This window comes from Anser brachyrhynchus (genome assembly GCF_964034855.1).
Source record: "Anser brachyrhynchus genome assembly, chromosome: 5".
NCBI lineage: Eukaryota > Metazoa > Chordata > Aves > Anseriformes > Anatidae > Anser > Anser brachyrhynchus.
Genome location: NC_137699.1, coordinates 50576935 through 50600892, shown reverse-complemented (window position 1 = coordinate 50600892; position 23958 = coordinate 50576935). Strand labels below are relative to the sequence as shown.

The window sequence follows — 23958 nt, the reverse complement described above, 5'->3', positions numbered from 1 at the left end:
GTTTTGGATGGCTTCACATGTTGAAGTTTAGTCAAAAAGCCAGAAACAGCTGCATTAATTTCTGCAAAATATTATCTTTGAAAATCAATTCACTTTCACATTACAACTGTATGCACACAAGATTAAGGTTCCGATATGAACTAAAGGATTAGTTTAAGGCAATATAGTTCCAGAATGGAAATTTTCTCTACAGAACCTTTTCCTCTGGTATAAGACAACCTTTTTCATATGTCACCTGACAAATTAAGCTCGACAAAAGTCACTTTTATGATAGAATGAAAGTCCACACAATAATTTAGGTTAGTAACATTTTTCCATTATAGCTGTACTGCATTATCTCCTCATGTACACCGCCCTATGTCAGCTAAATATTACTGATGCAGTAATAAAGCATATCCACACTGAAAAGACTATTAATTTTCTTCTCATTATTATTGTGATGGTCTGTACCTTATAGATTTCTTTCTTCAGATGAAAAATCAGTTCTCTGTTTTTTTAATGTTCTCTTTAGTGCATCTGCTGTGTTTGCTAGCAGACTTCCATCTTCTGTAGCCCATCATGTTACACATTACCTGCAAAGAAAACTTTGATCTGATACACAATAACAGGAGTCTGAGCATCTGAACACATTATCACATACAGTCCATACTACTCATATACAAGCATAAGAAGATATTGGAACATCTGGAACATATTGGAACAAAGAACATTTGCCTATACAGTCTAACCTGTACAGTACAGACAAGGTGTACAACACAGTACAGACAAGGTGGAGTATCACTGGGTCTGACCTACCACAAATATCAAAGTAGGTCCAGTAACTACATTCGTACTGTAGAGAAGGACTGCAGTACATCTTTGTGTCCAAGCTTAGATCCTCCAATGTGTATTACAAATATGATGCACCTAAGCTGTAGGTTAGGTATGGTCAAGCTGAAGATATATATAAGTTTGGGTGGAAAGTGTATGAACTATGATGCTCATTATACCAAAATCTGTTCTCAAGTTCTTCCTTCTCTTGATACAGAATCCTCAATTTCATGTTATTACCATGCTGGCATTCACAACAGCTCTTGTTTTCCTGTTGGTCACAGAGAGTAAAGTCTTGTTAAATATAGTCACCCAGTCAATAAAATATAGTTGAAATATCATACTTACCCTATGTTTATCTTCTAGCAAATAGAAATGTTGGCTGACAAGAAGTCTGGCCACAAGACTGCATTTCTTTAAAAGGACAATGACTGGTACTTGAGGACACTACTGCTCACTGAAGAAGAATGGATGGTGAATTGTAATTTAAGCCTCCTGTCAATGCAAATGCTTCCATGTTCATTGCAATGCTAAAATGAAAAATGAATACCCCCATCAAATGCAAATTATATGATGCAGATATCTCACATTCATTCTATAATCAGCTGCTGACCAAGGTTACTGTCATTCAGTATGGAATGACTTCAGTGGGTTCCAAAAATTCTTTCATTATATAGGGAGCAAAGTAGGTGCTATCAATCAAAAATGGCCAAGAAGGAGTAATTTGAAGATGCTGGTTGAGACCTTCTGAGAGGAAAGAAGGATGCCTTGGACGTATTCAGTGACTTATTCTGATCTGGCCGCAGACCCAAGAAGTGTCTGAAGGTTATTCACGTACTAGAGACTCCACTCTCTTTAAAGGAATATATAACATAGAGTATTGCAGGCTTTTAAACTCTTCAGTTTGCACAAAACCTTGACTGTAGGAGACTGGGAATCTTTCCAAGAAAAGGCATATTGAGTAGTGTTGGATATTATTCTTGTGGCTGGAGCACAGAATGGCAAGAGTAACCTATTCCTGAACACAGAGGCCCTGACGGTGAAGGCACTTTAAGCTGGCCTGTGGTCCATGTCCTCTGGGAACACAGCCTTCTACACCAAGTGAATCAGCATTCAAAGACACTGCACTGCCAAGCCAACAACATGGAGAAGTGCCATCACTAGCCAAGGAACAGCCTTCAATGGCCAGGTTTTGAGCCAGGATGGTTACTAGTTCTGAGCTCAGTTCAGTGAAGTCTCAGCTTCCTGCTACCTCAATTGTCTCCCTCTACTTCTCCCCTCCTTGCAGCTGTCCTTTCACCCTCTGGATGTAGATACATATTCAAAAAAAATAAAAATAAAAAAATGCTCAGTATGAAAATATCATACTACCGTTGGTTATCCAGTAAGTGAATATTAAGGTTGCATTTACCTCCAATAAACACACTGAAAGCCTAACTTACCAGCACAAAAATAAATATCCAAATCCTGAAACATGCAATATTATTTGTGAATATAAAGGATCTGGTCTACAGAATCAGTAAAACCTGGTTTCCTTAGTCTCTCTGTAGTGGATTCTCTGATGTCGCGCAAAGGCAAGCACATCAGCTCCAGCCTTTTACAGTGCAGGCACTAAAAGCCTGCCCTAGGTCAGGTCATTCAGCTTCATGAAATTTGTCTGAATTTGGTATTTTGCAGACCTTTATCATTTTGTCATAGTGGATGTAAGCAGAGGATATTTCCAAAATATATAAAAAAGGAATGAAGTGAAGGAGAGAGAGAGAAAAAAAAAGTATAACCTCAATCTCCATTTTAAACAAGAAAAAAATATTGAAATATCACTGAGTCACAGTTACAAAGCTGGATGACACTTTAGCTAGAAAATGTCAGGAGCTGGGAAGACCACTGAAGTGCTGTAGCACTCTGAAGGAAATCTCTCGAATATAAAATTTTCACCTGGATCCCATAAGAAGTGAAAGAGATTCATTCATCGACTCCATTTCCCAAATATTTTTTTCTAATATAAATGTTATTCTCACAAGCAGTCTATGCGCATCCATAAAAAGTTCCATTTCAAAGATGAGTAAGGTTGCTAAGTGACATTAGCACTTAAATCAAGGAAATGAATAATTAACACGTCACATCTGGCACTGCCCACATATTAAATGCAATATTCTTATGAAGCATAAAGAAAATCATATTGCAGTCCCTACACAGCTCATAGACAGGGATTGTTGTCCATTTAACTGTTTCATTGTCTAAATATTTTTCCTTATGGGAAGAAAAAAATGGACATATCAGTTAATATTTTTTTTCAACTGATATTGGATTTTTATGTCTGTAGCAGTGCGCGATTTATCTTTTTAACTCAAACTCACAAAAACTATGTTCTTGCCACATGACAACTTCACAAAGTATTTGAAAAAAATGCTCACATATTCTTAAACATTTGTTTATTTGCCCTTTCTTTTCTGCTTTATTTTTATCATTTCAGATAAACTCAGACACTGCCCCAGGATCAGCAAACAGGAATGGAGAGGAATGCATGGCTCCTGACCTCTTTCATGGGATGTCAGATTTAGTACAGTGCATAAGCCATTTAACTTTAAAGAAAGACACTAATTCCTGTATGAAAACTAACCCCTGCTTAAATATTTTGTGGAAGCACAGCCAGGCTGGTGCATACTTTTTCTAGGAAGAAAACTTCTTTTTATATACCCACCCAGTGCAGCCTACTTGAAGTCCACACTGAAGCCATGAGAACTAGCACCAGACTTGTAGCAGGTTATTGTATTTGATGTCCATGTTTAAAAGGAGAACAAACAACAAACCAAACACAATGCTCAACTATTTGCCAGCCACTCTGGACACTGTGGCTAACACTAGCTATGCTTTTTTGGTACTTAGTAAACCTCAGCATATTTCACAAGAGCAAGGGAGCATCTTTTTGCTTGACTTTTACAGAGGCCAAAGGACAGAGATTTCTTCATTACGCCAGGTAATTGCTTCAGGCCAGACAGTCAAATAGTATAAGACACAGGAATTTAACTAGATTATTGCAGCAGTAAGGAGATGCGTGCACAATGCATGTAAACATGGAATATGGATAAGCAATAGCAGGAAAATACATCATATTCCAAGTTCAGAAGATCACAAGCAGTTGATGCAATATTTTCTGTGACTTTGCAAATGCAATAATGCCTTCCTTTTTATTTCCCTAGACATACAAATCACTTAGACCCTTTGTAATTCATGCCTTTAAAGTTGATTCTTTCGGGAATTTAAGATAGAAATGCACTTGCATTTCACATCTACTGGAGAAGCTTTGGGATGACCTCCCAAGAGGACAGAAATACTTTCTAGGGATTTTTGTTTCAGTTTGTCTCTCCTGCCTGCTTAAGTCCTGCCTCATGACACAGACTTAGTAAGGCACAGGAAAGGGCAGATGTCCCAGCACACAAAATTATCCTTCTTCCCATCGGAGAAATAAAGGTTCTGATGACACCTGCTGGCTCCATAGGGACTAGACAAACACCAACCACTCTGCTGTAGGCCTTGATTCTTATATGTAAAGGCACATCTCAAATAAGTTATTCAGAATAAAAATGTTCCTTTGTTGTGAGTCAGACAATCACAAGAAATAAAGCTGGGTGTGGTTTTAAAGGTAATTTACTCCATTCCCTGGAGCAAAGCAAGATTCAGGCTACTTCCATCACAGCTGGTAGTTGTTTGTTTTACCTGCTATTGAAAACTGATAGTACTTCTCTGGACACACTATTCCCTTACTTAACCATTTTCATATTCCTTATGAAAACTTTCACAGTAAGACATCCTACTAACAAGAAATTACATTTGTGTTTCTGTGCTCAAGGACAATTAGACTACATTTGACTGTGAATTTGAAAACAGAATGGTGATGCTTTAGCTCTATACTAAAAATCCTACAGTTTTACTACTTTGTCCATCCAGTACTACTAAGCACTGTAACACAGACAACCCACCCCAAGTGTGATATAGGAATATGTGCCTCTCAGAGATGCTTTCACTGTCACCCCATATGAACAATTGCATGAGCCTAGTTCTCTATGGTCAGGCTTATAAGCAGCAGAGGTATGGAGCCATCAGGGTGTTTACATCCAGCTGATTTCAATTATAATGCACACTCTGAGTGGGAGAAGCATCAGCCACCTTGATGAATCATCTAGTTGACAAACTGTGCTCAGGAGACTTTATAAAGAACTGTTTTATAACTGTTAGAGCATGTTAGTTTATGTGTTATGAGTAATCTCACTGTGACACTTCAGAAGAAATAATACAGATCCTTGAAAATCATCACTATGTCTCTCCTGCACTACTCTTGGTGCAATGGTATTTGTTTAGTCTAGGAAGAATGGAAGAGGTTAGATCACATTTAACTAATATGCAGTCCCAAACATTTTCCTAAATTAACAGTTTTTACCTTAATTATTCTCATCAACCTCCAGCCTGGACAGAATTTCTGACTGACCTCAACTAGCTCCATCAAGACAGGGAATTATCCTGTGTCTACCCTTAAGAAACCAAATGGGTAACAACTAGCTGGAAATTCCACAGTGAAATGTATCTATCTGGTTACTAGCAGGAAACAACCTTATTAAAAAAAGGCAAGAAACACAAGTTCAAAAATCTCTTACTGTGACCCTGGCAGTGATAAACTTAATTAAACCACTAGCTTCCTCTCTGGAACCTGATCTTTTGGTACTGGGATTATGCCCATCATATAGGCATTGGAGGCTTAGCTGTGGTCAAGTTACAGACCATTGCTGAAATGGGGCATGGCATGTGAAACAGTGGCACTATCAAAGGAAATACGAATGCCGTACCAAGGAGCTTGTAATTGGAACCATAGTTAGCACAGGGAACATAAGACCAAAGCAAAACTAATACTAAGATAGCACTAATTGATAACTAAGATGACTGATTGCTCCACTGTGTCTGTGTCTCCTAAACCAGACTGAGAAAAGTAACATAATTTGGGGTCAAGGAAAAGCAGCCACTGAAGCAGAGGAGTTGTCAGCCCCTCAAGAAGAACTGCAAAAGGATGAAATGGGCTTGAAACGGTATTTGGAACAAGCATGTGAGCTTGTCTGTGCTGTATTTACCTGCAGGTAGCCAAGACCCGCAGGGTATTTGACAAACAACTTGATGAGAACCTGGTCTACATATCACTGCCAGATTTGGCAGAGTTTTATATGCCTCCAAAATAATTTGTCTATCAGAGGAGAGACAGTCTTCAGCTCCACTGATGACTTTGCAGTTGCATATTGCCCATCCTCAGCACTGTGGCAATGCTGTGCTGCCCGAAGTTCCTACCAGAGATGCAACTGGGTGGCAACACATATGTACTGCTATTGCTGGTTTTGGTCCCAGGGGTGGTTTTGCCATTAGCTGCAGAAAAGTGCAATTTTGCCAGTGTGACACTGGCAATCCTCTCGCAGAAAATGACTCTTTAAGTATGTATAGTTTGGGTGCTACCCGTATGCTGTGTGCTGGTTTACTGCTCAAAAAATTCTGCTGAATTCAAGGGGTGACTGACAATATAAATAGTATTTGGTGGGAGGAATGTGCTACTCCTGGTCGTGTGTGGAGGATACTCTCAGCAAGGTGTTACCCAGCATGAAAACTAGCAGGGGCTTCATGAGTAACTAGAGAGGAAGACGGCTCCCTCTCAGCTCTGTGCACAGCCAGTACATCTCATAACAGCCTAAATAACATATATGTGTTTTATGTGCTCCAGGAAAGATTTAACTGAGAGATTTGAAGACTTTAAGATCTCTTCAAACCCTTCTTTTCATCACCTTGTATACACAAGACTTCAGCTGTTGAATATCTGATATCACTAGTGCTATGTCTTAACTCAAGCAAGGCTTCCAGCGGTGACTGTGCATGCCAGGGGCCTGGAGCAAGGACTAGGAAGAGGCTCTGTTTCTATCATCACTGCTAATAACAATGTTAATTTTGCTGAGTATAAAAGCTCGGTATTGCTTTGTACAGATCAGGTTTTCCTTGTATTGTGTTATTGGGCCAAGACCACAGTACAATGGAACACACACAGATTCAGACCCACATTACAGAAATGTAGTTTTCTTCGACCATATTTGATGCAAATTTCCTCTGTGCAGCAAGAAGAAATTTGAATTTCAAGTCCAACTGAATTAACCATAAGTAAATATAGACCAGAAAGTAGAAAAAAAAAATAAATCCAGTCATCAGAGAACTGAAGTTGTGGATTCACTGGGGCATTTACTGTGGACATTTTGGTGTTCCCTGATCCCTGTCAGGGAACAGGCCGTGTGATGTTAACTCTGTAGCCCAGTCTTACATTTGTGTATTCTTTAATAAAATGCCTATACTTGGGGCTTATTAGTAGAGAGGAAGGATATTGTAAAAAGGAAGAATATTTTAGAAGAACTTAAACTAAGGAATAGTTTGGGCACCTAGAGCCAGTGACCATTCATGGCTCTGTTGAACATATTAAGCACATAAAACCTACAAGTGCCCCCCAGCAGTGCATCCTTGCGATGTGGACACAAAATGGCCACGCCAGGGAGGGCCATGTTCAGGTCTTAAGCACTTCCTCAGTCAGTCTTGCACTTTGTACACAAATGCTGTTGTCACTTTTAGAGAAGTAATGCTCGTCAGCAACACACATCAGCCTTTTTGCATTGAGTCCTGGATGCCCAGCCCCTTTATGGGCTTTCCTCTGACTAAGCTCCCACTTAGACTGCAAATGGTCTTTTTTTTTTTTTTTTCAGTTCAGTTGACAAATAGAGACCAGTTCTGTCGTCTCCAGTTTTAAGGCCAATATTTTTTCTTTAAAATCCAAACCAGAATGAAATGTTCTATTTCATTTGGGAGTATTTTAAATGTAATTTAGGAGCATGAGGGGGAGAGAAGGAGTTCCATGTTTACATTTTATTTGGAATTAAGCCAATGATCAAAATAGTGAAGAGTTTAGATCGTGCCCACACTACAGCAATTCCTGAGTAAACACTCTGTCTTAAAGTATGTGCCTTGCCCAACTTACTGTGCTCAAGACCCAAGAACAACCTGTCAAATCTGTCCAAGCAAGATCAACTGAAAGTTCAAGCAGCTTACCCTTATAGCTCTGCACAACTTCTGCAGGAGTACCCACTTCCCACATTCGGTCATTTTTAGGAGAAACGTCACTTGGTGCCTATCAGTTGGTTAATTTTGGCATACTGCTACTTTGCTGAATAGATGGTATGCTCTTGAAGAGGGAGATGAAAAGGCCCTGATTTCTCCTCTGAAAGGAACAGCCTCATTGCAGGGCTGGGGAGCTGGCAACACCCCTACAAATGCTCTGCATCTTCTCCCTCCCTCCCTTTTGTTTCCCCTGCCTCAGTGAATATTGACCTATTCTTTTACAAAATGGCACATGTTAAACAGGATTGGATACTGCTCCTGCCACTAACTAGTTTAGTAAAATAATTCTCATGGGCTATTGGATGTATGGGACCAAAGGGTTGGATGCAGAGAGTTTACAGTTCTCTTGCTTCTCATGAAATATATAATGTATTTACTGGAATATAACCCTCCCTCATTATGCCATTTATGGGAAACACAACACTCAGTGTTTATCAAGCAGTTAATTTATAACAGACAAAACCAGGTTATCACTCTTAGGAAGAGCAAATATTTGTTGAAAAACTTCTATATGGGACAGCCACCTTCATCTGGTTTTTAAACGTAGTTGATTAAGTAACAGAGGAGCTACCTAATAGGTAAGTCAATCTTTATATGAAGCATTTGTATTGTAAGGAGGAGGATTACATTATTACGTATATTAATGTCATTCATATATTATATTTGTCAGCTATTCTCTAAGATGCGATGTTTTAAAGGGTTGTAGATCTTAATCAATATTCTAATATATTCAATTTTTCTCTTTCTATAATGCCTTCAGAAGAAAAATACACTTGAACAAGAAACTTCTTTTATATTTGAGACTACTAAAAACATTATTTCTTAAAACGGGAAAAAAAATACCAACTTTTCTCTGTTTACAGATGTTTATAAGGTTTTATAAGATGTTTATAAACAGATGTTTATTAAGGAAGTGCCTATTCTTTTTGTAAAGGTTCTCAAAATTAGTAATGAGCTTCACTCTAGAAGTCAAAAACTGCTAGCCTATAATCTGCAAAAATATCACCTTATTGTTGCCAAAAATGTTTTTCCCAGTCCTAGAGGACATGATGTGTTTCTAACTCTGTTGTCAAAGGTGAATGACAAAGCTGATGTAATGTGTGTTTTAAAGTGCTGCAATCTCAGTCTTTTAGTTACTGTTTACTGAAATTGTGAGTTTCTTACTCCTGTGATGTTCGTGACACCTGAACCAGTAGCATTTGTGTATGCCTGAGAAAGCAGGACTCTTTTCTTGAGTGCTGAATTGGTCTGGGACGTGTCGGGAAACAAGGGCTTCTGAGTTTGCCCCATCCTTTCAATCTGAAACTTGTGCTAGGGTGGCAGAGCCACCTGGAAGGCAGATCATGGCACTCCCCTTTCGGTCCTGGGGGGGGGGGGGGGTTGGTGGCCTTCCCAAGCCAAGCACCAACCAGCCTGTTCTGAATGAGACAGCAACGACAACTGCCGAGCACAGCACTGTTACACAGCGACACTGCTGTCCCCAGAGAAGATGGAAAGAGATGGTTCTCTGCAACCTCTAGTGAGCAGTTAGGCCTGGCGCTCTTTCAGGGGAACTGCTGCTGTTGCAGAAAGCCCTTTCTCTGTGATGGGTTATCAGAAGTGATGCTTTCCAGTCCCTGCCTCTGTGCTAAGCCTGACTCTGCAGTGTCCAGTTACCTCTTTGAAGAAGGGATGATTTCCTGGGGAAAACCAGCCCCAAACATGATCAGATCCAGAAGAGGTCCTTCTCTGCTAGACGTGCAGGCATAGCTCTGGGGCAGGAACATATCCTGTGCCTATCTTCCTTCCCACAGAAGGGGGTCACTACATAAGGGATAGAGGTGCTTTGCAGTTGCTGTAAGAGCTCTTAACAGATTTATTTATGGCCCATCAGAGAGAGCAAGTGTCCCAGCCCCGCAAAAGCAGCTGGTGCTCCACTTGGTAAGGCAGGAGCTGAATTCAAGGCAGTCCCTTCCCTACTGGGGTTGTGCAGAATCCAGACCTCCTGGGTGCCAGGAAGGGCTGCACATCATCTTAGCAGAGAGCCAGCACATAGAGCTGAGAGCTGGGTTTTCATGTGAGATTTGGGGATTACATCAAATGCAGACTAAACAAACATGAAGATTTGCACGATCTGCCTCTTTAGCCAGTAAAGGCAGTAGGAATATCACTGCAGATAAAGCAAGAGTTAACAAGAAAGAAAAAGAAAGAAAAAATATATTCACAAATGCAGTAAGTTGCATATTTTACTATGTTCCCTGGCTGTCGTGCACTCAAGAGGAGGCACAACATTCAGGGATCTCACTGCCTCCCGATTAAGTCATTACAGCCCATCTGTGTTTCACCAAGTACAGAACGTGACCTATTATCTCAAAAGAAAATAGCACACCACCTGACTGCCAAAAGCACCCTGTGACTTGGCACCCAAATGTCTCAGTACTCACATCAACATACCTTTTCAAGACTAACTCCCACAGCCTGAATCAGGCAACTGTGAAATTCAGTTGAACTCTAAATAAATGGCAATCAAATAAAATCAGCTTTCCCATATGCCAAATCACAAATTGTACAATGACTGTAATTTGCTGTTATAGATCCTTAACTAAAAAGGAGTAGTTAATAGTTGCCATGTGTTTTCTAGATTGTTGAATCACTTACTAGTTTAATGATGGGCCATACAATCCATCTTTTCATTTCTTTTATCTATTAACATGCCACTGCAACACAAAAGGATTCTGTGCAGGCTTCATAGTGGTCTTGAACATCTTGTTTAATTTGCAATGGGAAAATGAAGCTCCAAAGATTTTAGCCATTCAAAATTTTTCCATAAGGTGCAATTCAACACTGCTTTATGGGAGAAGAGTTTGTATATTGCTTTGATGGAAAGATGAATGATGAGCATATTTGCATTTTATGCTTGAAAATTGCATTTGCATGAACCACTTTACACAAGCAATGTGTAAATGATGCTAAAGTTTGATGACAAAGTTTGCCTTGAGTCTTTCTGGAAAATATGTCCAGTTCTCTCCAAATATATTGTTTGACAAATGAGAGACCCTGTACTAATTTTGCTTAGAAATCACAACTTGTGTAAAACACTTTATTTGTAATCACAGGGCAACTGTTTCATCCTCATGCTATTTGGCATTGAAACATGGTATTTTCAGGCAGGAGATGGCATTGTCAAACCTGCTCCAGCATTTGCTGGACGATGAAGTGTAAAAGAACAGGGAATCTTATGACAAGTGATTAGGAGTGATCTGAATGGACATCAGATCAACCTGTATCAGAAGAAAGAAAAGTGAAAGGAAGTTATGAAGTGCAAGTATTCCTCGTAATGACATTGTATTTTCAGTCCTGAGCCTCATAATCTTTTGGGGGCTTGGTAAGTATAGGCAGTAACATGAAATTTCATGTTGACTTACTAGAATAAACTAGAAAAGACTGCACAGCAGGCTGCCAACAGGAGTACATCAGCAGCTTCAGCACTTCAACACATGATACTGAGGTTAGAACTTCATCCTGTTTTCCTGTTGAGTTAGAGGCTGGCCCTCTTGATAGAGCCACATACCAGGATGTTATCCCTACGGATTCAAACACAGCAGCCACAATGTTTCCTTGAGTGCTGCCCTGTATGTGGCATAGAAAACCTTGTATGTCTTAACAATATTTATCTGGGCTTTCACAGAACTTTCTGATGTTGCTTTTGGCAGTGGAGTGCTGATCAGGTTCACTGACAAAAATTTCCTATGTCTAAATCTTCCCTGTTTCTCCAGGGCCACATTAGTACTCTCCTTCACATTTACAGAAATACTTCACCTATTGATTGTACACTGAGCTCCAGATGTTTTAGGGATACTAAAAGTGAAATAGATAGAAACTCTTTTATTCTTGTCATGAGAGTAGCTGAAGCCCAGCTCTCCAACAAGAGTTGACCAGGCAAGAGGTATGATTACAGATACAATTAAAACCTGCAATGTCTCAGTTTTTCAACAAATGAACTCTTCTGCAAGTGAATCAAAGAGCATGAGAAAGTAAAAAGCATTCAAGTTGTTGGTGTTTTGTTTTTTGTTTTTTTTTTTTTGAGCACAACCATCTTTCAGTAATAGATAATATCCCCAAAAGAATGTTATTACTTGACTAAGAGCTGCTGGTGCCATCTTATCATTAGGCTCTTTGTTTTCCTTCACATATGTGAAAGATATCTCATCTTGACTAAGTGTCATTGCTGTCTAGTTCCCTATTAAACCACTGCTACATATTTCAAGACTGTTGTTTGTTTTTTAAACATGGTTAGATGAATGAATGCGTAAAAGTCCCATAGGCACAGATTCTATCTTGTATTGGACCAGCTTTGTGCAATCTGTATGTCAGTGGAGTTAATCCTGATTGATTATGATGAGCTTGGCTTAATACCCTTTCCTTTAAAGACAGACTGGTTTTGTCTGATTTTCACTTTCTACATAACTAAGTAAACGTATCCTTCCAAAAGTTTCTCTTGGGAAAACTAGGCATACGTTACATGGCAAAACTCGGTTTTTCAAGTTTGCAAAAGTTATTTGTAGTGCAGAACTCCAGCATTCTCCGAGACATTTCTGAAATAGTATTTATATACTTAAATATTTTTCTGCTTGGTTCTTGGAATTCATCATTTCTGGAACAAAACCTAGTGGCTGTAATTTGACTTTTGGGTCTAACATACAGGTAGGTATTCGAGTGTCTGTTTTAAAAAGAATTTTTAATGGAATGTTCTCTAACTCCCCAAACCAGGTCGTTTTCTGGCATTTATCAAAGCAGACAGTTTTTGTGCTCCTCTAATGCTTATTTTTTCCTAAGGAGTTGTATCTTGTTGACACAACACGGCTCTTACATAAAACAGGTAAGGTAACAAATACAAAGTGTCAACATCCCTACAGAAGGGATCGTGACTGTCAGGCCACCACTGACAGATGCATCCCATAAGAATGGCAACCATGATTAAGCCCCATAACATGGAGACTGCAACCCACCTGTCCGTGCCCATGAACAGCAGAAAGTTACAGGTGTCTCATCTCTTCAGCAGATTGCCATCCGGGATTAGTCTGTGTCAGAGCTGTCCAGAGAAAATATCGTTTCCAATGTGTGCTGCCTAGAGAGCTTGTGCTTATGGTTGGCATCAGTTTCACGGGAGCGAAAGCTGCCACATTGTTCCAGCAGGTTTTCCTCTTTGAGCTGGATGTCTCACTTGAAATCTGGGTTTGATTTTGTAAAGGAATTACAAATTAGCAAGGGAAAACCAGAGAAATATTTCTGAAATGAACTGTCAATAGCAGATCATAGCATTTCTTCTGGATTCTGTTACTAAATTTGGAAACTTCTCTCTTTCACTGGTTGAAATTTGACCCTTCAGATAGGAACCAGGCCTTGAATTTAGAGTGTATACACTGAAGATGCAGAAAGATCCTTGCTACATCCATGACTTTTCGTGTTGTGAATCACATAACAAACCAAAAAGTCATTGTGTTGCTTTCTTTTTTTCACTTTTTCTTTACTAGGAAAAATAAAATAAAATAAAATAAAGCTCATTACTGGATGCCAACATGAAAACAGGAATTTATCTACTCCTTTTATGTGAAATATGTCTTGAAATCAGCAAGGCTGACATCAAACCTAAAACTCCAAAGAAAGAAAAAAAGCATAATTTCTTAGGAAGAAATAAAAATGACAATATTTCTGAAGAATGGCATCAGCATAAAAATTTCTCTAAACCTTTTGAAGAGCAAGATCTTGAAGAGTTCACTCTTTACAACTTCACTGAAAAGACAGCAAATTTTGGATTCAATCTCTACAGAAAAATTGCAATGACACATGATAACAATGTCATAATTTCTCCCCTTTCTGTATCAACTCTCATGGCTACATATATGCTGGCAGCCAAAGGGGAAACACACAGACAAATAGTAAAAGGTCTGAACCTTCACGCTTTGAAGGACAGAGATCGCCATTATTTACCATCTTTGTTCAAACAACTGAAAGATAACATCACAATGAATGAAGAGCTTCTCTTTGAGCAAGGTATTCTTTCCTTTATCCAAAAGGACTTCATAGTCAGGGAAGATTTCCTCAATTTATCGAAGCAGTACTTTGATATGGAATTCCTACATGTGGACTTTCAGAACAATACACAGGCAAAATCTGTTATAAACCAAAATATTAACCAAAGGACCAAAGGAAAAATCCCAGAGATTTTTGAAGAGCTCGACCACCATAATAAGCTGTTACTTGTGGACTACATTTTGTTTAAAGGTAACTGTTGTTTTTATTTTACAAAATTTTTATTTATTTGAAGAAACAGGACTTTGACTTCATCTACATCAGGGGAAGGTTAAATGAATTCTCTTGTCCTGTTTTCTCTACATAGATTTACTTTATTCTAATAGGCTTATTCAAAACAAAATTATTTTTCATGATAGGGAACCACATTTTTTAATTCTTTCTTCCATGCAACAAGGAGTCAAAGAGAACAAAAAGCCCTATTTCAATCTTTCTTTGAATCCCTCTTTGTGACTAAAGATGTTTAGTTTTTCTCTCAGCTCTTGAAATGAAAAAACCTTAATCACAATAGTTTTCACTGGGCATGAAATTATTGGCTGATTGTCTGAAGTACACAAAATCAAAGCAATAAAACATGTTTTTCTGTTTCATCCAAGTACCGTTTTCCCTGAGAGGAAGCAAAGTGATAAGGCAAAGGGGAACCTGACAGTGACAGGGAGCACAGCCCACACTTCACTCTGACACAGCCATACAGAAGTCGGAGAAACCCAGTTAGGTAAAAGCCAAGCTGAAGAGTTAGGACGGGAAAGGGGAAGAGGGGAATGCTCTGCAGAGACCCCATACTCACAGCCACTGCAGCCCAAGGCACTCAGCAGGTGCCATCCACAGAAACCCCACTAAAATAAACGCACCCATGAGAACAAAGAAAATTATGCTGCAGCCATACAGTCTCTCCACAGACTAAGTTTATTCTTTTAGGTTTACAAAAATGCAGTTCGTCCAATGCCAAGGTTACTTTCCCTTGCAGAAAACCAGAGAAAAGAGATAAATGGCTGTGGCTAAGATTGAAAGCAAGTGTAGAAATTGGAATCAATAGCCTAGGAGAGGTCACGTTCCAGTGCACCTTACCAGACAATGCACTGCTGAATCCCCATCCAAGAAATTGTATAATTACTTTAAAAACAGGATGTTGAACAGCTGGTAGAAATTTTCAGAGAAGGTGGGATGTTAATAAAAGACAGATGCTCATATGGCATGCAATAAACAAAAGGGATATCAGTTCTGAACTTGACTGACAACTAATCCACCTTAGAAAAATATTTCCCTCCTTTCTCTGCGAATGAAGCAGTTTATTTTGTGCATTATTTCCTTCTCCTGCTGTAAAAAAGTATTTAAAGCACATGCACTAAGTATACTGCAGTTGTCATCTACTTATCCCAGACACAATTGACATCCACTTCAACTAGCTACAAACATGATTTTATATATATATATATATATATATATATAAAATACACTTAACTATTTTGTTTCTTTCCTCAGGCAAGTGGCTCTATCCATTTAATTCCAAATTCACAGAAATGGAAACTTTCCACATAAACAAATACAGAAGTGTACAGGTACCCATGATGTTCAAGTCAGATAAAGTTAATTCAACCTTTGATGAGAATTTAAGATGCAATGTGATAAAACTCCCCTACAAAGGCAAAGCCTACATGCTGGTTGTCATCCCAGAAAAGGAGGGAGATTACATTTCACTTGAAGACCATTTGACAACAGACCTTGTGGAATCCTGGCTTGCAAACATGAAGAGCAGGTACTGCTGCGACATCTCTTGGCCCTAATGTCTTTTTTGGCTATTACAGCAAAGCAATAAAGCAAAACAAAGTAGCTGGTCTTCCTGACCCCTCTAACATGCTGGTGTCTCTGTATCTACAGAGTAGACACCCTTTGATAGCCTACCCACATCCCAGAGTGCAGCGGCATCTATGAGCAAGTAACATGAGAAAGCTTCTCTTCCAAGGTGATGAGTCTATGCCTCATCTCAGTTAGAGATGCCTCTCTCTGAGGGCATAGTCAACCTAGTCTGTCCAAATTCCTCATTAGGACTTCTCTCTCTTTAAATTTAGCCAGATGTAATAAATCCATATATTTGTATTTATGAGATGTATGTATAAACATGTATATATACGAAAAAATATATATGTATAGTTAGGAAACCTCTCCTACCAGTGGAACCCAAAGTAATGGATACATTTGAATATGAAAATGTAAAAACAAATTATTCCTGTGAAATGTGATTCCTGGAGTCACAGTCACTTCCACTGGTCTATAAGTGAGTGTGTCGCCTTGGTAGCAGGGCTCTGGAAGTATTCATGGAAGTCTTTTATTCTGAGTAGGAAATTATTTCTAGCATCTTTGGCATGCAACAAAGCAGATGATGTCCTGGCAGCCTAAACTCAAGCAGAGACTCTGTAGCCTTTGCCTCTTGTTGTACTGTTTGTGTGAATCTTAATTCCCAAGTAGTGAGCATTTCAGCATTCCAGTGACCTACATATCTCAAGTTTGTATTGATGTATTTATTTATTTATTTTAAAGGAAAATGGATATTTCATTTCCAAAGTTCAAACTAGAACAAAAATACAAAATGAAGAAATTGCTTTATGCTCTTGGAATTAAAAATATCTTTTCACGTACAGCAGATCTTAGTCATCTCACAGACCAAGAATATGTAACAGTTTCACAGGTAAGCCTTCTAAATTTATTTGCTAAGGGTCATACAGACTTCTAGGCACACTAGTAGGATAGGACCTCATCTGCCAAGTATATGGAATCTGCATGCCTTAAACAGCACGGATCCCACTGCGAGTCTGAGGCGTGTAGAAGTAAGTGGCGGTCACTTTTCACGTGTGCTCAACACCTTCTTAAGCTTGCCCGTCACCGGAGAAGAGCCCTGTCTCAGGAAGTATATAGCTTGGGGAGGGCGGGGGGTACAATTAAACACAAACTGTAAACAAGACATTGTAAGCAACAGTTAAATAGCAAATGCCAGAGTAAGGAAGGAAACCCTAAGAGGGAAACCCTCATACACAGTCCAGGAATAAGTATTCTTCTTAACAAGGACTTCAGAAACCCCAAATAATAAAATCTAACAGCTAGAAAGAGAAGTCAAAGCAATCCTGCCTTCAATTCTGCACACTTTGGCAGGGAAGAAACAGAATCTCATAGTAAAGCATCACAACAACAGTTAGTTGTATTCCAAACCATACGAAATAGACCACTGCAGACACTGTAAAAAGGAGCATCCCACCCCTGCAAGTTGTGATGGCCAACTTTGTTACTTAAGGATATTTAGCAGAGAGCTTGGCACTTGGGAAGTCTTTCAACTGTCCTGACATAAGCCATTCCTAGAACTAGGAGTCTGGGAGTTAGGAATGCACCAGCTGACCAGGCAGCTCACCAATACAGACCCAAAAACAGAAGAAGTACTCAGAAGTGCTGAAGGCTGAAAGAACAAAAAAGGAAAGAGACACAGAGCCTGTCAGGCTGTGGTTTCAGTGTGAAAGGAAGACCCTCAACCAGTGAAGGACTGTAGCCCATTGCTGTCCATATTTACTCTGTGCTACCAAATGTAAGAAGTAGAAATATACAGGGAAAAAAAAATAAGATTGGTGCATTTTCCTAAGTTCTCACAAAATCAACTGTGAATGACAGCCAGCCATTAAGTGTTTGTGACCGGTGAAATCACACCTCCCACTTATGAGAAAATGTCTCCTGTACAGTTCAGTGTCAAAGAGGAACACTGTACAAATGCACTGGTCGCTGCACGCCGCCAGCTGCAAGAACAAAATCTCTAAGTGAGGCTGACACTCAGGAACATAGGAAAGCATAATGATACCTGAGCTAGCACATCTGCACCTTAGCTATTGTGGTCACGGTGCCTGTGCCAACTCCTCCGCTTCTGCAGGAGACAACATATGGTCTACCAGTAACAGACAGTGCTAGATTGCACAGACCTACTCATTGCAGTCCTTAATATAGGCCTACTTCAACTGAATTTCTGGCAGGTTGAATTTCATTCTTCTTGTTCACATATATTTCTGTCACTGATTTTATCTCTACGTTGCATTTCAGGTTGTCCAAAAGGCTGTAATTGAAGTGGATGAAAAAGGAACTGAGGCCACAGCAGCTACGGGGTCAGAAATAATTGCATTCTCGGCACCTCCTGTCATTAAAGTAGACCGACCATTTCTGTTCATGATTTTTGAAGAAACTTTTAAAACTTTACTGTTCATTGGCAGGGTGGTTGATCCAACTGAAATGTGAATAAAGGTAACAGTTTTTGTTGTGGTATGTAAGAGGCTTTATTTTTTATTTTCTTTAAACTATTAATGTACATTAGAATAAAAAGAAGCACAGTTTGAAAATGTGAAAGCCTGTTTTGTCTCTCCAGCTAGCAGTAGGTCATCATATCAATATTTCATTAATCCCAAAGTGATAAGTTTACTTCAATAGGGCACGAAATGACAAAAATCGTTTTATTGTAAAACCTACCATGCAAATTCAAAAAACTAAATCACAGAACTTAAATTTCAAAATTCAACATTTTGGTGATAGTTCTGAATGAAAACCAGAAATTCACACACCAGCGTACTCAGGAAGCTCACTCTCAAACACTACAGCTTGATAGTCCTCAATGCTATTTTCTGTTGCAAAGAGACTTAAGAGCCTACTGACATCAGTGTTAACAGACTTCTGCCACTTACAACAACAGAAGCAGGATCAAGTCCAAAAAGAGAATTTACAGCCTCTGTCTAGAGATCTTTAGATCTGTAGAAATTGTCTATCATCAAGCCTGCAGCATCCAGGAGGGTGACCTCTTTCGAAGTGTTTATTCGGAGTATCAAATCACCTCATTTCCTCAGGGTACATGATGTGCCTGCTGTTAAAACCTTCTATCTACTAAAGATAAAGTAATTCTGAAAAATAACTCAGGTATTCTGTACCTGGAAAATCTGAATCTGTACTACCTCATAACACCAAACTGGACCTCTCCTAAAAACAGAATTTTTGTGTGTATTATCATCTAGGTTTCAGAGAGAACGAGGTCACAGGACTCTATGCTTAAACTAAGACAGATTTTGGTAGGAAAAAAAATACCTTCCCCAAATTGGAATAAATTTCACAGGGATAATCCTAAAATGCAAAAGGTGTTTCCAAAATGTCCCTGAAGACTATTTCCAAGACTATTTCCATTCAAATAGAGTAGTGATTCCAACAGAACATTTAAAGACAGAATAGGAAGATCTTTATAACATTTAGTAAATTTTAATTAACAGAGTCCATACAGAGGTTTGAAATAATGCAAGAAGCTACTTCTCGCTATATGTAACCAAAAGACCTAAGCATTCCTCTGCTTTCTTATATCTTTCAGAAAACAGCTGCCCAAAAGGGGGCAGAAGAGTTTTCAGAATTATTTGGCAGAGAAACTTCAAAGGTATCTATTGGCCCCCAGATGTATCCACACGAGAAGTATTTTCACAAGACCCAGGGAAGGAATGAAAGACTTCAGGGTAAAGCTGGTAAACAGCTCTAAAAATAAAAACCTCAGTTACTATCAGTTGCCTATTTACAGCAACCCAGACACTGGTATAAGCCACTCAGAAAAGGATTTATCAGGTAGACTGGTACCTGACTAGACTAATAAAGTACATCTAACTTGACTTCACATTGCACTATGAATGCACCCAGAAAGAAGAGGAATCACTCCTTCCTGCCTCAGAATGATTAATAGGAGGGATGCTACTAGAGAGAACCACACAATTATCGTTGTGCAGTTGACCTCCAGCTGATGTTCTGAATTGCAGGTTAAAAAAAACCAAAAAAAAAAAACCAAAAAAAAAAACCTGCAGGTAAAAAATTGCAGGTAAAAAAATTGCAGGTAAAAAACCAAACAAACAAAACCCAACAACAACAACAAAACACTACAGAAGATTCAGAAGTATTGGTGCTGTCCAACAGAAGTAACCCAGAAGTAAGCAGCCCAGGACTGATCAAAAACACAAAACACCGTGTGTACTGTGCACCTGGTGTACAAGAAGATGTACAGACAAAAGATGTACAAGGATGTTTAAATATAGCACTTAAAGATTACATAGCAGGAATGTAATACATGGTAGGGTTATTGAGTGGAACATGTGTTACCACCATCAAATAAATTAACCAGTTAAAAAGTGATGGACAAATGACAGCCAATAACAAACAAATGACAGACTGTATACAGAATGCATTACATGCTTATAAAGGGGAGAAATAGCTTGGGTTCAAGTTTCTGAACTCACTAGCTGTTGTGCATCATTCTAATAAAGGCATTTGAGGGTCAAACATAGTTATGTGTCCTGTTCTGCAGCTGGGCACTGCTGACTTGATTTGGTCCCTGGCAGAAGTCGGACTGAGAACAGATTGAGCAGTCTCTTCTGGCCCGTGGGTGAGCAGCTGTACCTGGTATGTTGAGTCTGTTGTCCCTGGGGAAGTGAGAGTGGAACAAAAGCCAAACCGGGAGGAGCCGGCATGGGAAGTCTGTATATCTGCATCAATACTGCGTGTCAGAAACATCACGATACTTAAGTAGCTTTTAAAGAAATCTGTGATTTACAAGATCCTATGCCAGGCTGCAGAACAAACTGAAAACTTGGAAGTTTCCACAGAATCCAAACAATGTTTATGACTGGGACAGAGAATACACCTAAATCCAGCAGCAGTGTAAGAAGCTTAAGTATTCAGACAGTAAAACACTGCTAAAGTCAAAGACACTTTTTGTACTCCACACAAGACAGCATAAATCTAGCATTATTGTCATTTAAAATAAATACGTTCTGTAGGTAAATGCTTTTATTTAATTATAAAAGATGCCCTGAGAAAAAAAATATTTATTTCAAGAACATGCATGTACAGCATTGTCCTAGGTTTTATTTTGAGTAAATTCATCATTCATATTTTTACATTATAAAAAGTAACCACACACGCATATGCATTCACAAATCAGATCATCTTTATCATATACCAACAGATTTTAAAAAACAGTTATTTCTGCTATCAATATAGTTATGCTGCTTCCATTTTGAAATAGAGAAGCTGACAATAGCTTCATACATACAATCTCTGTCAAGTATTGGCATAAATAGAACTTTTCTTTTAAAATATAATTGCATGTTTTTTCCACAGACATATTTTGATAGAAACATTAACATTAATACAAACAAATGCAGATGACATCACTGAAGCATGATTGCTTGCAATAAGAGCTAATTAAAAACTAGATTCATCATTATAAATTATTCAAGTGAAAATACAATCTGAAATACTAAAAATTAAAACAAGTATTTATACAACAAAAATTATGAAATAAAACTTTTTTTTTTAAATATTATCTGGAGACATCTGTTTTTAGACTGCTTTGAAAGTTACACAGTATTTTTATTAACTTTACTTAGTACTTGTAAAAACATTACCTCCAAATTCACGCACAATGCTACTGAAGTTTATGTTTTATCTATATAAAACTGATCAATGGTTCTGGATTTTGGTCTTAAATTTCAAAGTTTGAAAGTTCCTTAAAATTTGGGATTACTTTTTCATATTCATAACAATTCCTTCTATTTCTTGCATAAAATATGGATGCTAAGAACTGCTAAAATTGTAAATAGGCCCAATTAAGTAATGGATATACGCATTCTAGATCCAAGAACTCGAACTACAGAGGCATAACTGAAGAAACCAAAATCCTCTCTTTAGCTGCAGCAGTTAAGAGCACATAGCTGAAGTTATATTTCATAACATTTCACTACAACATTAGAATTCTGCAACCATTACGTTACTTATTGGAACATATTTTACAACTTGGGATTTTATTTAAAAGATAAAAGATCTTAACAATGCAAGATACATTTTGTCACTCCAGGCATTATAGAGTCCCATCTGCTGCTCCAGATTTATCGCACAAGAATGTTGCTTCCAACAGTCTCCGGTTCTCTTCTTTTTCTGTCAGAAGATCTAAGAGTTTGATTTTCTGTTTTTTCTTCATACAAAAGAAGAAACACATACAATATGTTGTTGCTATATTATTAAAGAACATAATAAACTGCTACTGTGTGCAACATTCTAAAATAACTGTTAGCTGCCGTGCTTCAAAAATTACTAGCTGCTCTACTGCCCTCACTGAAAAATCCTACAGACACATTTTGAGGGCATTCTTCACAGGAAGTGAGTATTTCCCCATTAAGATTACTACAGTAATGTAGAGATCCCTTTAAGTGAGATGGCTAAGGTAGTACATGCAGTCTACTCATGTCTATAAATAATGCATTGTTTCCAGCCTTACCCATGATAAAATCGGTGGAAATGGAGAAAGCAAAGAGAGAGAAGCTTAGAGATCTCTACAGTGTTATTTCTAGGTCTTTTATAGACCATAATGTGATTTGGACAATTTCCGCACTTTTCATAGCCTAAATTTTTTAATCTTTAAAAATACTGGTATTTAGCTTCACGAAGTTGCAGCTATGTCAACTAACAACTTTCTGTAACTGTCACAGATCTTTGGAAGATCAGGACTTAACTTGCAGAAGTCTGTGGAAATAATAATTTGCATCAATGTTTTATAATATCATTTACAAAGCAAGATATTGTTCTTCTTCACTCTATAAAATTGTTGGTGGAACCTATCATGACAATACACCACCTTTAGGGTATCTATTAGCTTCACCGTAGTGGTGGAACCCAAACCTCTGAACTCGTACCATCTTACATGGCAGGAAGAAAACATGATTATAAGCCTTAGGTAATCAACTCAATGGGTAGTATATCAGTGGCAGAACTATTTCATCTTGTGCTCAACCTCCTAAAGCAATTATATGACTGGATGAAAGACACTACTTCAAGATACTTATGCATATAATTGTTACAACATATCACTATGGATGTCTTAAAGGTCAGCTGTGGATATCTTAAAAGATACTGATATCAATTTATCAATCACAAATTGATTTCAACGCAACAGTAAATCTACTCCCACCTTTTACAGAATGGAAAACCTGTACTCCTCATTCTTGAAGTTAACTTACACTTTTTAAATTGCAAATTAAATAAACTCAAGCAAAAGAGCATTTCTTATCCCTAAATGAAAACATTTTCAAGAAAATAATAAATCTATGCAGTATGATAATACAAGATTGGACTACTTTATGGAACTCATTGTTTACAAATGGTGTCAGTTTCTGCCCTAGGATGATTCATGATCTAACTAGCATCTCTTCAACAGAAACTCTGATCAGCACATTTGCTCTGCAAATTGACTTAAGTATGGTCTCCTGTGGGTTGAAATACTCAACCAGTGTTCTTTGTGATTCTTTCCTACTCCATAAGGTGCTCATCTCTTCCGTGGCTCCACCGTTAATGTATACAGGTGCATCTTCAGCATAATTCTTGCATTTTCCTGAGTATTGCCTGAGTATTACCTAAGGTTTGCAAATGACGCTAAATCCAGCAGTCATTTTCCAACTACCTGCTTGTAAGCACTAGATCAGGCTTTACAGAGATTGTTTTTCTTGCATCTATATTATTTTCAAAAAAAGGGGAATATTTTAATCAGTGCAAACTTCTCTGAAGTGGGACAAACAAAATATTTGAGCTCTTGAGCATGGTAATTAAACACCTCAGTTCTGCATCAAACTTTGGATTTTGGAAAGTTCCTAGAACAGCATGAATACATGAAATATATGGAAACAGAAATTCTTCATCCCTACAAATTCCAAAAGGACTCGTCAAAAGTGAACCTTTGCAGATATGCATTAGAGACGTTTTATGGAAAAAAATACATTTAGTCAATTAAGTAATATTATGTCCAAACAGACATCACTTTTGAGTAAGAATCACTAATTATATCTGTTGGTATTT

At 38.3% G+C, this 23958-nt stretch overlaps 2 protein-coding genes and 1 long non-coding RNA gene across 6 annotated transcripts in view; 1 reads left to right on the top strand and 2 right to left on the bottom strand.

Moving 5' to 3' along the window:
• Positions 1-594: 594 nt before the first annotated feature.
• LOC308195975 lies at positions 595-13645 on the bottom strand. The gene is made up of 3 exons (XR_013951990.1): positions 13506-13645; positions 7927-8566; positions 595-1340 (listed from the first exon to the last, which is right to left on the bottom strand). It is a non-coding gene; the product is annotated as an uncharacterized lncRNA (long non-coding RNA).
• Positions 13554-20391, top strand: SERPINA10 (serpin family A member 10; the record flags this gene model as incomplete). Its single annotated transcript, XM_080594281.1, has 5 exons — positions 13554-14259; positions 15550-15823; positions 16606-16753; positions 18142-18339; positions 19442-20391. The coding sequence occupies 4 exons, from the start codon at positions 13554-13556 to the stop codon at positions 18331-18333; spliced, it is 1320 nt and encodes a 439-aa protein (XP_080450407.1). The 3' UTR covers positions 18334-18339; positions 19442-20391.
• The window catches only part of PPP4R4 (protein phosphatase 4 regulatory subunit 4), a 78358-nt gene continuing 70969 nt past the window's right edge, over positions 16570-23958 (bottom strand). For all 4 annotated transcript variants that reach the window (XM_080594278.1, XM_080594279.1, XM_080594277.1 and 1 more), the window contains one exon: positions 16570-22084. In XM_080594278.1, the coding sequence (XP_080450404.1) occupies positions 22060-22084 (25 nt within the window). In that variant the 3' untranslated portion in view covers positions 16570-22059. The remainder of the gene's footprint in view (positions 22085-23958) is intronic.